Below are 13,872 nucleotides of genomic sequence, written 5' to 3'. Positions count from 1 at the left end.
TGGTGCACAGCTCCTCGGGGGACACTTCACCGGGGCTGGAGTGTGAGGTGGGGTCCTTCTGAGGTCCCTGTCCCCCTGCTCTCCCCAGAAGAGGGCCAGGGCCACTCACCGGATTTGGACCTTCCGTGGGCAGCGCTCGAGGTGACGGTGAGGGACTGGGGCTTCACCGGGTCTCCGGGGGCAGGGCAGCTGCCGGCGCTGGGCACCTGGATGTACGGCCCCACCGCCGCCACCCTGCCGGGCGCACTCAGGGGCGACTGGGGCGACGACGTGCCGTTCACGCGGCTCAGCTGCAACATGGAGAGAAATGAGTCAGGAGAACTGTCAGCCTAGTGTGATGGACGGCTCAGACCTAAGCCACGCGTAGGAAGCTGCACTAGCCTGGGAGCCCAGTGCCTAGAAAGGGTGAGACCTCCGAAAAGGGCCTTGGCCCAGTCCTGCATGGGTGGTGCCCCGACAACACCGACCTGGGTGTGAGCGGAGACAGAGCAGCCCCCTGGGAGCCCCTCGCCTGGGCGAGCAGAGAGGCGTCATCAAAGCCTGAGCTCTGGGCCTGGCTTCAAACCCTGCTCTCCCGCTTAGTCACGTGCTGCCGGGGGCAAGTGACTGAACGTCTCTGAGCCTCTGTGGCCCTGTCCCAAAAGCTGGGGGGAGGGCTGTCATGAGGACTGAAGGAGATACCCTGGACATAGTAAGAGAGTCTGGATGGGTGAGACTCTGAGCAGCTCCCTGAAGGCAGCTCTGCCCTTCTCAGCAAGGACACTGGTCCCGGGACACTGCCCCACCACAAAAGTGTGCGAAAGAGATCTGACAGGAAGACATGGACCCTTAGAGTTCCTCAGACAGGCTCTAAGTGAGACTTCCATGCCTTTCCTCCAACTGTTTGCAAAAGTCTGCATGCATGAGCATGTGTCACTCTGGAGAAAGGGTCTATGATTTTTTTTATTATTATTTATTTTCGTTGCTGCGTGTGGGTCTTTACTTGTGGCATGCAGGATCTAGTTCCCTGATCAGGGATCAGACCGAGGTGCCCTGCACTGGGAGTGTGGCGTCCTAACCACTGGACCACCAGGGAAGTCCCAGGGTCCATGATTTTGACAGCTGCTCAAAGGTGCCAAAAACCTTTGGGTTGGAGACACATCTCTGCAGGACCACCAGCCTCTCCAGGGAGATGCCCTGACGTATTGGGTTCAGTAAGCAGTAATGTCTGTATAGCCGCTTGGGATGGTTAATTTTACCCATCAATATGGTGCGGCTGTGATGGTATTTTTAACATTTAAATCAACAGACTGTGAGTAAAGCAGATTGCCCTCCATAATGTGGCTGGGACACCCCATCAGTTGAAGGTCTTAAAGGCAAAGACTGAGGTCCTTGGAAGCAGAGGGAGTTCTGTGGGAAGATGGCCTCAGACCCAGGCTGCAACACCAGCAACTCCCTGGGTTCTTCAGGCCGCAGGCCAGCTGCGCAGAGCTGGGACGTGCCAGCCTTCACACCTGCCCAACAACTCCTTACAACGAGCTGACTGACTGATCAATCTCCACGTAGGGTGCACAGCGGATGACCCACCGTCAGGAAGACTGAAACGTAAGCAAGCGTGGAGCAAGGGCACGCCTCCTCACCCACGGTCTCTGTGTTGTTAATTCGGAGAAACGGGAGCCATTATCTGAAATCAGGGCGTTACACAGATGAACCACTGACCTTTAAGCACCCTGGTTAAAAGACAACAGTGCAGATTTGTAACCCAGAGCCTCTTTAGCTAGGAGCACTGAGCGTGAGGCCCATGGGAGTGGTGGCACCCGTCCTCCTCTGGGCCTCCTCCCGCCACCCCACTAGGAGAGCCCCTGATGCCCAGCCCTCGCCCCCTGAGCTGCCCAGAGGATGCCGGTCCACCGCGAGAGCAGCACGCAGTGAGGATGAGGGGCTCCTGGAGCACCGTCCCAGCTGCTGGGCTGCCCGCTCCCCTTCCACTGCCAAGGGGAGGGGCCGGTCAGCTCTGCACTGAGGCCCTGCTCCCCTGGAGCCCGCAGCACCGCTGGGGGAACACAGGGCCAGCCAGACACCACACAGAGCGGTGCCCACCCTCCCATGCGCCCCCTGTGATACAGACACTCGTGAAGCGCTGGGAGTGACACGCCCCCTGTGATACAGATGCTCCTGAAGCACTGGGAGTGACACGCGCCCTGTGATACAGACGCTCCTGAAGCGCTGGGAGTGACAGCAGAACTCGGGGAGCACTGCTGACTACAGGGCTGGAAAACATGGACACAGGCCCTGGGGTGTGGAGAACCACCAGAAGTTACACAAGGAATGAAGCACTGACTGGAAACACACCCATGTTACAGTGAAACAGAAAAAGACTAGGTACAGAACAGTGTAAATGACGTTAAGTGAAAGTGACTCAGTCGTGTCCGACTCTTTGCGACCCCATAGAGTCCATGGAATTCTCCAGGCCAGAATACTGGAGTGGGTAGCCTTTGCCTTCCCCAGGGGATCTTCCCGACCCAGGGACAGAACCCAGGTTTCCCGCATTGCAGGCGGATTCTTTACCAGCTGAGCCACAAGGGAAGCTCAAGAATACTGGAGTGGGTAGCCTGTCCCTTCTCCAGTGGATCTTCCCGACCCAGGAATTGAACCGGGGTCTCCTGCATTGCAGGTGGATTCTTTACCAACTGAGCTATGATGTAATTCCTACAGTTCCATTTTCAATTAAAAATTGAATACCTTTCTGTCTGTATTAAGCTAAAGACTGGCACCATTAGCAAGTATCATCCCTGGAGAATGAGGAGGACAGCAGGATGTCCAAGTCTCCTTTAAACATTTCTGTTCTGTTTTAGGGGGCTTCCCAGGTGGCACTAGTGGTAAAGAACCTGCCTGCCAAAGCAAGAGACATAACAGACACAGGTTCAATCCCTGGGTTTTGAAGATTCCCTGGGGGAGGGCACGGCAACCCACTTCGGTATTCTTGCCCGGAGAATACCATGGACAGATGAGCCTGGTGGGCTATAGTCTACAGGGCTGTAAAGAGTCTGACACGACTGAAGCGACTTAGCACATACTGTTTTAACTTTCTTCCAGTGAGTATTCATAAACTTTCAAAGTCAAAGTACTAAATAAAGATTTTTAAAAAGCACTAACCCCTTATACAGCACTTTGCTCAAGAGTTTACGAAGCCCGCCCACATGGGTTACTTCCAAGAATCCTTACAGCCACTCTCGGTTCACAGTGAGTACATCAGGCTACACAAGGTCAAGGACTCTGCGCACAGCCAGAACCGGCACCATGACGCCAGGGCCCAAAGCTCCCCAACGGAGGGGGACAGAACCGCCTGGGGACGGTGCATGGTGAACAGCGGCAGTCTGGGGTGCGGACAGGATGCCTTGAATCCACAGACCAGGAAACAACTGTGTCTTTGAGAACAAGAACTTGTGCTTGCTTCGGCAGCACATATACTAAAATTGGGAACAAGAACTTACTTCTACTATCATTTTTTATGGTTTATGGCTAATTCGTATTCTATCAGCTATGGCAGTGGGGGGCAGCAGGATGGCCTTACGGCAAATATGTACACTCTGAGGATGAACCATTTTCAGTGTTTTATCTCACAGAAATGTTTTCTTTTTCACATGCCTGAATTTTCTTCCCGTAAAGACGTTCACGCAGTTCGTTGATCCGCTTGTCCATCATGGCCACCTCCATGTTGCGCTTATTCAAGAGTTCCTTCTGCTGCTGGAGCTTTGAATTCTGTTCCTGGTTGAGCTGATTACGAATCTGCAGAACAGAAAATACAATGTTTATGACTTGTATTCATTAAAAGGTCAAATTCTCATTGTTAGGGGGATTAAAAAAAGGAAGAAGAAAAAAAGCAACATTTGGTTCTTATGTGTATTTACATATAGGCATCATCCCAGGTGCTAAATATTTTACAGGTACAGCATGGATGAAGCCGGAATGTAATTCTTATGGAACAAAAAAAGAGAAAATATCTGCAAATGTGTCTTCAAGGTGTACAGAAGGACTAGTACCTGTAATGACAGTGGGAAACATGCCTGTGGTCCTAGGGAATTGGGGTGGGAGGGCCACTTCAGTGATCCCATCCTGGACATGTTGAGGGACCCAGGGAGAGGTGTCTGGTTCTGCCCCATGCATGAAACCCATGGATGATCCGAACACCAAACTGAAAGTTCTTGTATCATTTTTTAAAAACTGCTGCACACAAACTCTTAATTGTGGCATGTGGGATCTAGTTCCCCGACCAGGGATCGAACCCAGGCCCTCTGCACTGGGAGCTTGGGAGTCTCAGCCACTGGACCACCAGGGAAGTCCCTTTTATGTGACTTTAATGGGTTAACCAGTACTTTAAAAATATGAAATGGAGGACAGAACACATCGCAGTGCACTGTGCACAGGAGGTTAATAAGCACTGTCATGTCAAACTCTCTCAGATGCATACAGGTACCAGCACACACATACTGCTACCAGACAGGAGGTAACATGTACTTCTTAAGCTTGACTGCAGTCAAAAAGTTGGAAATGTATATAAACAAATATAAAACATTCATCACATTTCACCAAAAAACTTCTTAAAAACTGTACTTTTTAACAATTGCTTAAAAACATAAAAAGTAATAAATTCTTATAACATTTTATTTCATGTCATTTTAATATTGTAATATTTATATTACAGAACTTAATGGCAGCCACCAGCCAGTTTACTCCCTGTGTTTAAAAGTCCCCATTTCGTAAAGTGATAGAATCCTTTTTCTAGCAAGTGCTAACAGAAGCACAAAACTTGCTTCTGGCTTGACAAACCACCTGCTGCACGATACCTTCTGAGGACCGCTAATGACTGTGTCCTCCCAAAATCCACCCTGGTCCCCAGTGTGACTGGATCGGTCATGAGGGTGGGGCCTCCATGGTGGGGTTGTAAAGAGGAGGGAGAGAAAGCAGAAAGGGTGAGGATGCAGCAAGAAGGTGGCCAGGAAGGGGACCCTCCCCGTGAGCTGAGTCTACCAGCATTCTGATTTGGACTTCCAGCCTCCAGAACTGTGAGACAGACCTGTCTGCAGTTTTAAGGCAGCCCAAGCTGACAAAGACAAGGATTTAACAATAGGCATCTATCGTGTCAAAATACAGTTTACACAAAGGCCTTAGGTATTATCTGAAGCTTAGTTCTTTACCAGTTCATTATACTGCCAATTAAATTCCAATCAAACCTCTGTATTGAAAACATGCTAAGTGAAAGAAGTCACTCACAAAGAACTACAATTGCATGATTCCATTCATATGAAATTTTCAGAACAGGCAAATCCATAGAGACGGAAAGTAGAGTCATGGTTGCTTAGGGCTCGAGGGGCAGGGAGTTGTGGGGTGATGGCGAAGAGGTGTGGGGTTTCTGTTACAAGTGAAGATATTCTAAAATCGACTATGGTGGTGGATTTAGAACTCTGTGGAGATACTGAAAACCACTTACTTGTAAACTTTAAATGGGTGTATCATAAACTATGTGAATTATAGCTCAAAGCTGTTCAAAACATTCTTTTGTACTGAATACATTTGGTGCCTACTATTAAATGAGAATTCATTCATTTCCAATTTCTGAGGTTTACAGCCTATATCGGAAGGATGCCCAAGAGAAGAAAGTTTTAACAGAATCATTCCTCAAACTCAGGGGAGTTACCTGAAGCTCCTGGTACAGTCTTTTTAGCTCCACTGCTGCCGGTCCTGTCAGCTTGCCATTGTAAGGCTGGAACCCGTTCAGTTTTCCCTTCTTTAAATCTTCTAATTGTTGACTGAGTTGATCAACTCTTAAAATCGCAGTCTGTACTTCTTGCTTCTTTTCCTGGAACATGGCACTGAACCTTTCTATTTCAGCAGCTATAATTTCCCATCAGTAAAGAAAAAAAACATAATTAGTTGACTTAGTTTTTTCATGGTATTTTGCTATTTTTTTGGTGACATTTCTTCATTTCTATACCTTTAACTCAACTCTAGAATTATCCTTGGAGAGAAAACTGTAAGGTGCATAATCCAAAACATATTTCAACAAGCCTTTGGAACACGTGACTACTCAGAAGACAATTATTTGCACTATTTATTGAATATTTTAATTTTGAAGAAATTACTTATTTCATTGGCTGTGCTGGGTCTTAACTGTGGCATGTGGGATCCAGTTCCCTGACCAGAGCTTGAACCCAGGTTGCCTGCATTGGGAATGAGGAGTCTCAGCCACTGGACCACCAGGGAAGTGCCTGAATGTTTTTAAATTAGGGCTAGCGTCCCAAAGCTACACTGGTCAAGCCACTTAGGAAGCTCAGTGCACCACAGATACCATCATGTGAGGGCAGGACCACCCAAATCTCTCTCGCTTATCACTGTGGCATAAAGGAGGCACTGGCGCTTCTCCGGTAGCTCAGATGGTAAAGAATCTGCCTACAATGCAGGAGACCAAGGTTCCATTCCTGGGTCAGGAAGATACCCTGGAGAAGGGAATCGCTACCCACTCCAGTACTCTTGCCTGGAGAACCCCATGGAGTTGCAGAGTCGGACACAACTGAGAGACTAACACTACTACTACTAAAGCGGGTGCTAACTGAATTGAATAATAAAGTAACAATCCATGCACACAAAGTGAGCATTTGTATGCTTTATCGTAATACACAGATAAAACTTAGGCTGTTCAGTTAAAACAGAACCTCCCTCATGAGTTGAGTCTTCGGAGGACCCGAGACTTAATCTAAAGGGCAGCTGCAAGCGGGGTAACAGAAGGGTCTTCCTAATACACTGCTAAGGCTGCAGAAGGTCTTCTAGGACCCCTTAGTCTCACCACGCATCCCGGCAGCTGCCGATGGCAGAGCAAAGCTCCAGAGCTTCCCTACAGCGAGCTCTGGCACCACTTGTGACTGAGGCGCCTGGAAGCCAGCCTGTCTCACTTGGTCTACGCCTAGGGAGCGTGGGCGCCCTGGGCCATGGCACGTACACAGATTGCCATTCATGATTTTGCTGTAGTCTACTTGTCCTCTCATGGCACGGATCTTCTTCAGCTTATTTTCCTGGGCTTCAACTCGTTCTTTCAATTTCTGAAGCTTTTCATTTTCAGAAATAGACTGCTGCTGACGGCGCTCCTGTTGCTTTAGAAAATGTAAACGCTGTTCCTATCAAGAGAGGAGAATAGCTAGCTATGAAAATTGAAATGCACGGTCACTTCTGTACACTGTAAAAACAGTTTAAGCGGATTCCACAGGATCTCCTGTCTTCATGAATATTATAGACACACTAGGCGCCCCTCACTGCCCTCCTGTGTGAGGGCCAGCAGCCCAGGCTTCCTGCTGTTGGCACCAGGTCTCCTGCGCCCACAAAGCAGCGTCCACGGACCCCTTGTTTAACCTCCCAAAGGAAATAAGCACCGACCAGCAGAAGATTTTATACTGAAGAGAGACAGCTGATTAGTACGGAGATGAACCTCTAATCTGCTACGTGGCAGGGACATTGGAGGAAGCGCTTGTTTTCTTTAGGATTAGTTCCTTCAAAAGGAATCAAACATTTTATTATCAAACAAGAACAGGACGGTCCTACAGTAAAAGCAGTAATATTCTTCAGTAGTTTTTTTTTCCCCACTCATGTGAAGGCATATCTTCAGGATAACAGTTAGCACTACTTGTGGTCCTACCATATGCATGAATATACCTAAGGAGAGGTTTAAATGTGACTGTGTAGGCATGACACGTGCAACCTAAGGAAGGGAATATGCGCTTAAATATGGAATAACCTGCATTAACTTGAGTTACACTGCTGAAAATATCAAAGATTCCTTTCAATAGCAGTACCCCTGAATCAATATTTGGAGATAAGAAGAAAAGCAGAATTAGAAAAGCTTATGATGACATAATACCATGTACATTTCATCTTAAAAACATTATTAATGGAATGAATATATCTTCCAATTTACTTAGCTTTTAATTGTTCTTTATTCTTGTATTATTAAAAAATCCAATAAACTTTGCAAGACTACTTTCAAAAACAAGTCCAACTTAAACTATTATTAACATTAACGTGGACAGAGTGCCATGGTCATTCAATAAGTTAAAATAAGTTAAATTGGACCATTGGTCACTAAGAATCTCTCTCTACAGAGAGATCAGTAAGAACCTGGGCAGCGACGTCTGCGAGTTCTGTGTAGCAGGGTGAGGACATTTAAGATCATTACATCAGGAATCATTCTCAGCAGGCATGCGAGACAGGTCTGATGTTTTAGTCCAAGGCTAAACCATTATTCAGAACAGTTTTGAAACCAAGCAGGAGCCTGTGGGGCCATCCTGGGTACAAAAGCCCTTCTATGTCCCCATTTCTGGTTTATAGGAAAAAAGCTTCAGTCTCCTCCACCGTCCCTGAGTCCAAAAGGCAGACTCGAACAGTCACTAACCAGGGAAGTGAGGGGATGCAGAAACAAAGCAGGCGCTATCAGGAAACAGGTCCTGGTCCCCTCCATCGCCTTCCTGCTCCCCCGGGGACACACTTCACAAGGTACCTCGAGCTCCCCTGCAGAAATTTAGGCACCACCTGGGTGGAGGCTGGTAACTCCAGGCTGAGCACAAGACTCCAGGACACTAGCCTGTTATCTTACCACCAAACCAATCAGAAGACAGTCACACACCCTACAGTCTTCACCCCAAATTTTGCTTATTAAAAAAAATACATTCCTGAGAACCATCAGTGAGTTTGGATTTTTTGAGCATGAGCCAACTGTTCTCCTTGCCTGGCCCTGCAATAAACCTTTCTCTTTTCTAAACTCCAACATTTCCATTTTGGTTTCTTTGGCCTCACTATGGGTGGGCAATAGTTTCAAGTCCTGTGACAGAGTTTCAGAGACAAATCTAGTCCTCAGTGTATATAATGAATGCCTACATGCCCCAGACAGATTCCGTGCAGGGTGGGGTACAGGGAAGCCACTGTCTTTGGGGCCCATGACCAGTGTCTTATCACGGATCGCTGGCTTCCTCTAGAACACTAATGCCAAACATGCCAGCTGAGACAATACCCAGAGGAAAAAGGAGGGGACGATGGAGAGCATCTTTTCTTTCCAAACTATCTACAACTGTGTTAAGTTCAACCGCTTCCTGTCCTGGAGGTCTGAGTGTGCAAGTCAAGGGTCAGATGCTCTTGCCCGATACTTCCCCAATGTCAAGAAGCCACGGTGTGCATTTATCATCACAGAAGAGACCATTAAGAGGGACACTGTGTTTACGCTGTGGTAGCACACTTCTCCTTGCAAGGCTCAGCCATGGAATCTAAAATAACGCGAAGAACACTCTTGCTGACCGTTCCCCACTGCTGCTTAGTAACGTACCTTGGCGACCAGCATCTGCTGCTGGTTTTCAATCTGCTGTTGCTGCCGAGCGGCCATATCTTGGAGTTCTGAAAGGGTAAGTTCAACACGTGGATTCCCAACCTACAGAGAACAAAACACACTCAGACTGGAATGGATGCTTGCCTGCATCATCATTCTGCTCTAATGTCAGAATGCACACACATCAAGATTTTTAAACAGGTTCCCTAGAAGTTAGAGGAACATAAATTAGTTTACTTTCTTCTAAGAACCTTTCCTCATTGTTGACCACTTCTATTAAATTTATTTGAGTAAGTAGGGATGTCAAATGTTTAAGAGTACACAAACTAAAAAATAAATGTGCAGGTGATACCTAAGGGCGAATGTCATTTCACTGCCACCTGGTTTCAAGAAGCTGAAATGCATCTAAGATTCTGAAATATAAGTATCTCATTAAAAACACCATAGGTATGGCCTACACCAAAGACTGACCCATGATTGACAGAGCATTATCCGCATCCGGAGAGTGGCAATTGATGGAATCTGAAAGCATGTCCCCATCCTGTTAATGACAGGATGCATTTTTATTGTGTTCATCATGAACCTTGCTCTAAAGTAATTACTTTCCACTTATGAACTCATTTAAGCCTTAAAATGACACTCTCAGGCAGAGATCATTACAGCTCCATTCTACAGACAAGAAAATAAGCAGAGAGAAGTTCAAATACTGTGCCCCAGGCCAGTTGCACGGACAGAGAAGGATGCAGAGGCTTGATCCTGCCCATCTCCTACAGCACCCCCTCTTAGCCTGGGCGTGTGACGCGCACTGTATCATACAATCTTCACAACAAACCTCTGCAGGCAGACGAGGAACCCCAGGGGAAAGGTAAAGGGACATGGCTAAGGACGCAGAGCTGACAAAGGGCCAGAGCGCCAAGTCCAGCCACGCCGGTCTTCCTTCGGTCTCCTCCGGCCCCGTGGATCCCGCCATGCAGGTGCACAGCCCCTCCGTGGAGCTCACTGTCCACCTCTGGGCTCCTCAGTACTCGAGCCTCTTGGAGCGTTTCACAAGGGTGCCAAGCCCTGTTCCTCCGACTCTGCTGCTGCTAAGTCACTTCAGTCCTGTCCGACCCTGTCCGACCCCAGTCCTCCTCAGATCACGTGGTGGTAAGCCCATTCTGGACTCTTAGAAAGTGGAATCAGGATTTAATTAGCTGGAGCCCCCATTCTGGTTATCTAAAGTCCTGAGAAAGCAATGTGGACCAAGTCCCTTTTCTAAACCAGATACTGTAAACTGCCAAGTTACAGAAACTTCATTGGAGGTTGGTTCATTCTATAAAACACCCCAACTATCACAATGCACTCAAATTTCTCCTTTACTATTAAAGGAGAAAAAGTTCTAACTTCCACCTACTGAGATTTCTCCAATCACCACAACAAGAAATTTTTAAATTACTTATTTCTTTTTGGCTGTGCTCGGTCTTTGCCGCCGCGCACGCTTTCTCTAGTTCTGGCGAGCAGGGGCTGCCGTCAGTCACACGCGTGGGCTCCTCTCTGCAGAGGCTGCTCTTGTTGCGGAGCGCGGGCTCTCGGCGCGTGGGCTCTACGAGTTGAGGCTTTTGCGAGCCTAGTGTGTCCCATGGCATGTGGAAGCTTCCAGAACCAGGGACTGAACACATGTCCCCTGCACTGGCAGGTGGATTCTTAATCAGGGAAGTTCAACAAAAGGTATTTTTGAAGCTTTCAGAAACATATTTTCGACTAGGGAAAAATGAAGTTCCTGTAACAAATCTTTCAATTTATATTAATTTCATAATTTTACAACTTAAAGAAAAAAACCAAAAACTTAGTTCTTTGGTGTCCCCTCCCCACCAATGGCTTAAAATAACAATGAAAAGAAGACAGAGGAGAAATTGAACTGTTGCGTATTCTAATATTTATACTTCTGAACAAGAGCTCTTTCTATGCATTATTTATGTGTATCTCTAATTATGAAACTAAGATATATTCTATTGACATAAGTAATTCAGATATTATATCTTAGGTATATACTAATACATATTGTACTTTAATAGAAAATTTCCCTGGTGGCTCAGATGGTAAAGTGTCTGCCTACAATGCGGGAGAGACCCAGGTTCAATCCCTGGGTCAGGAAGATCCTCTGGAGAAGGAAATGGCAACCCACTCCAGTACTCTTGCCTGGAATATCCCATGGACAGAGGAGCATGGTAGGCTACAGTCCATGGGGTCGCAAAGAGTTGGACACGACTGAGCCACTTGACTTTCAAAACATCTATATGTCACACGGGCTAGCCCAACACAAAGCTCTTAATCTGAAGTTGAACAGAAATTTTATTGATGTAGATATTACAAACAGAAAACTGTATAAATCTGTGTTCAGCTCAGTGAATTATTTCAAAGTGAACACACCTGTGGAACTTATTTTAAATGGGTTATAAAAACACAAGCCACCATAAACTTGTAAGTCAACAGATAATGCAACATTTTACACTTTAGTACATATTCCCTAATTTGTTCAATGTGAAAATCTAGCAGAAAGTATCTTTTCAGGGTTTTTTAAAGAAAACAAAAACCTCTGATGCAAATTCTATCCGTTTATGACAGGCCTAACAGCATGTATTCTCTCCGTGTAAACTAAACCCCAGGGGAATAATTTTAAATTCTCCATATGAACTCAATTTATTCAGACAAACCTATGACCTAATTCCTCACTTATTTCTTTTCATTGCATCTAATGAGAAGAAATCAAATCCTGCTCCCTTGGGCACTTAGAGGTCCCTCATTATGGTAGTTATCTGATGAGTTCAACTCCAGGTTACAGAGAGGACAAGTCATTTCCACGACCAGTAAAATGAGTGGGCAAGTTCTCTCAGGACAGCTTGGCAGGCCCAGAGAAAGGACTCAGCTCCCCAGCCTTGACAAGATGGAGGGGTCAGGAGAACTGAGTTGTTTTTTTGTTTGAGCACTAATACATGTTTGATATCACGGTAAGGCATTTACCCTTGATATGCCAGGTATAATCCCAGACACTGTAAGTAATAAAAAAGTAAAATGCAGTTGCTCCCTGTTTCCAACGAGCGAGCCTCTCTTCTGCTGAATGAGGTAAGAATCTCATGTGGGAAGAAATCAGGTTACCCGTCAAGTTCAGCTGTGAGGAAGGAGCCCCGAGCTCAGTGCTTTACCCTTGTATCCTCGCTGTGAAACAAAGAGAGCATCTCCCAGCGCAGGGGCGAGGACCCCCACACCACCCTGCACTGTGGTGAAAAGCGCCCTGTTCGGCCGGCACCATCGTGGGACGCCTGCAAGCAGCTCGGAAAAGCGGGGCCACAGTCGGCTGCCCTGGTTCCCCTGAGACCTGCAGGTCTGAGAACACACAGCGCCTCGCAGAGCCTCCTACCCCAAAGCGATGAATCCAAACGAGAAGCCGAACCCTCTACATGACTGTTTCTGACTTCACAGAAATTCCGCATAAAAATATTATCTCATGGGCTTGAAAACAGATCCTCCAGCCCAGTCAAGCTCTGGATGACTGTGATCCTGGCCAACACCTTGATTACAATGTTGCAAGAGACCCTGAACCCAAGTCACCCAGCCAAGTCCTGATTTCCTGACCCCTAGAAACTATGTAGATACTACAATGTGCTGTTTAAATGTATATATATATAAAATTTCATAACACTCAATAAAAATCCCATGATTTTCTAATTTTTATGTTCCTAAATTTAAGATTAGCAACTTAAAAAAACTGATAAGCATATATTCTAACCCATTTCTGATACAAAACTTCAAAAACATCCATAATGGTAGTAAGTTAACTAAATGAAATGACAGGCTAGTATATTAAACACACAGTGAAAATTTTCAAATTTACTTTCACTGACGCATAATTTACAGACCATAGTAAGCACACCATCTGCAGTATGTTGCTGCATTAGCTGACCACTGCACATCTCAGTGTAACCACCACCCCAGTCAACACAACGCCTCCATCATCCCAGAAAGCTCCCCACTGCACTACCCGGTCAATTCTATCCCACCCATGGGGATGGGGGTGGCTGCGCCACAATCGCCAAGTCCTGTGTGCTGGAGAAGTTCACTCACAGGGCCGCTTCCTTGAGTTTGGCTTCTTTCCTCCACCACAATGTTTTAGAGACTCATCCATGATGTTACTTATACCTATACCAGGTAACTACTGCTGGCAAGTAGTATTCACTTGTATGAACAGTTTTTATTTTCCTGTTCATTTGCTGATGAGCATTCAGGCTGTTTCCACTCCTTAGCTATAAGAAATAAAGCCATCTTGAACATTCAAGTACCAGTATTTATGTGGACAAATGTTCTGGCTTCTCTTGGGTAACTGATGTCAAGAAGTGAAGGTGGGAACCGAGTGTTGTGTGGTTAAGTGTTGGTTTCACTTACACAAGCTGACAGACTGTCCTCCAGAGTGAAGCACCATTTTACACTCCCCCAGCAAAATACACAAGAGTTCTAGCATCACCTCACCCTTGTTGACGTTTGGTGGTGTCAGG

At 46.5% G+C, this 13,872-nt stretch overlaps 1 protein-coding gene across 10 annotated transcripts in view; it reads right to left on the bottom strand.

Annotated features, from left to right (window-relative positions):
- Positions 1 to 13,872, bottom strand: part of PPP1R13B (protein phosphatase 1 regulatory subunit 13B) — a 69,843-nt gene that overhangs the window by 10,060 nt on the left and 45,911 nt on the right. For all 10 annotated transcript variants that reach the window (XM_070477730.1, XM_070477736.1, XM_020911840.2 and 7 more), the window contains 5 exons: positions 9,344 to 9,445; positions 6,977 to 7,151; positions 5,678 to 5,874; positions 3,628 to 3,768; positions 110 to 290 (listed from right to left, as the gene is read on the bottom strand). In XM_070477730.1, the coding sequence (XP_070333831.1) occupies positions 110 to 290; positions 3,628 to 3,768; positions 5,678 to 5,874; positions 6,977 to 7,151; positions 9,344 to 9,445 (796 nt within the window). The remainder of the gene's footprint in view (positions 1 to 109; positions 291 to 3,627; positions 3,769 to 5,677; positions 5,875 to 6,976; positions 7,152 to 9,343; positions 9,446 to 13,872) is intronic.

This window comes from Odocoileus virginianus, chromosome 16, assembly GCF_023699985.2.
Source record: "Odocoileus virginianus isolate 20LAN1187 ecotype Illinois chromosome 16, Ovbor_1.2, whole genome shotgun sequence".
In the NCBI taxonomy this organism is placed as follows: domain Eukaryota; kingdom Metazoa; phylum Chordata; class Mammalia; order Artiodactyla; family Cervidae; genus Odocoileus; species Odocoileus virginianus.
This window is presented reverse-complemented; position numbering and strand designations above follow the sequence as displayed.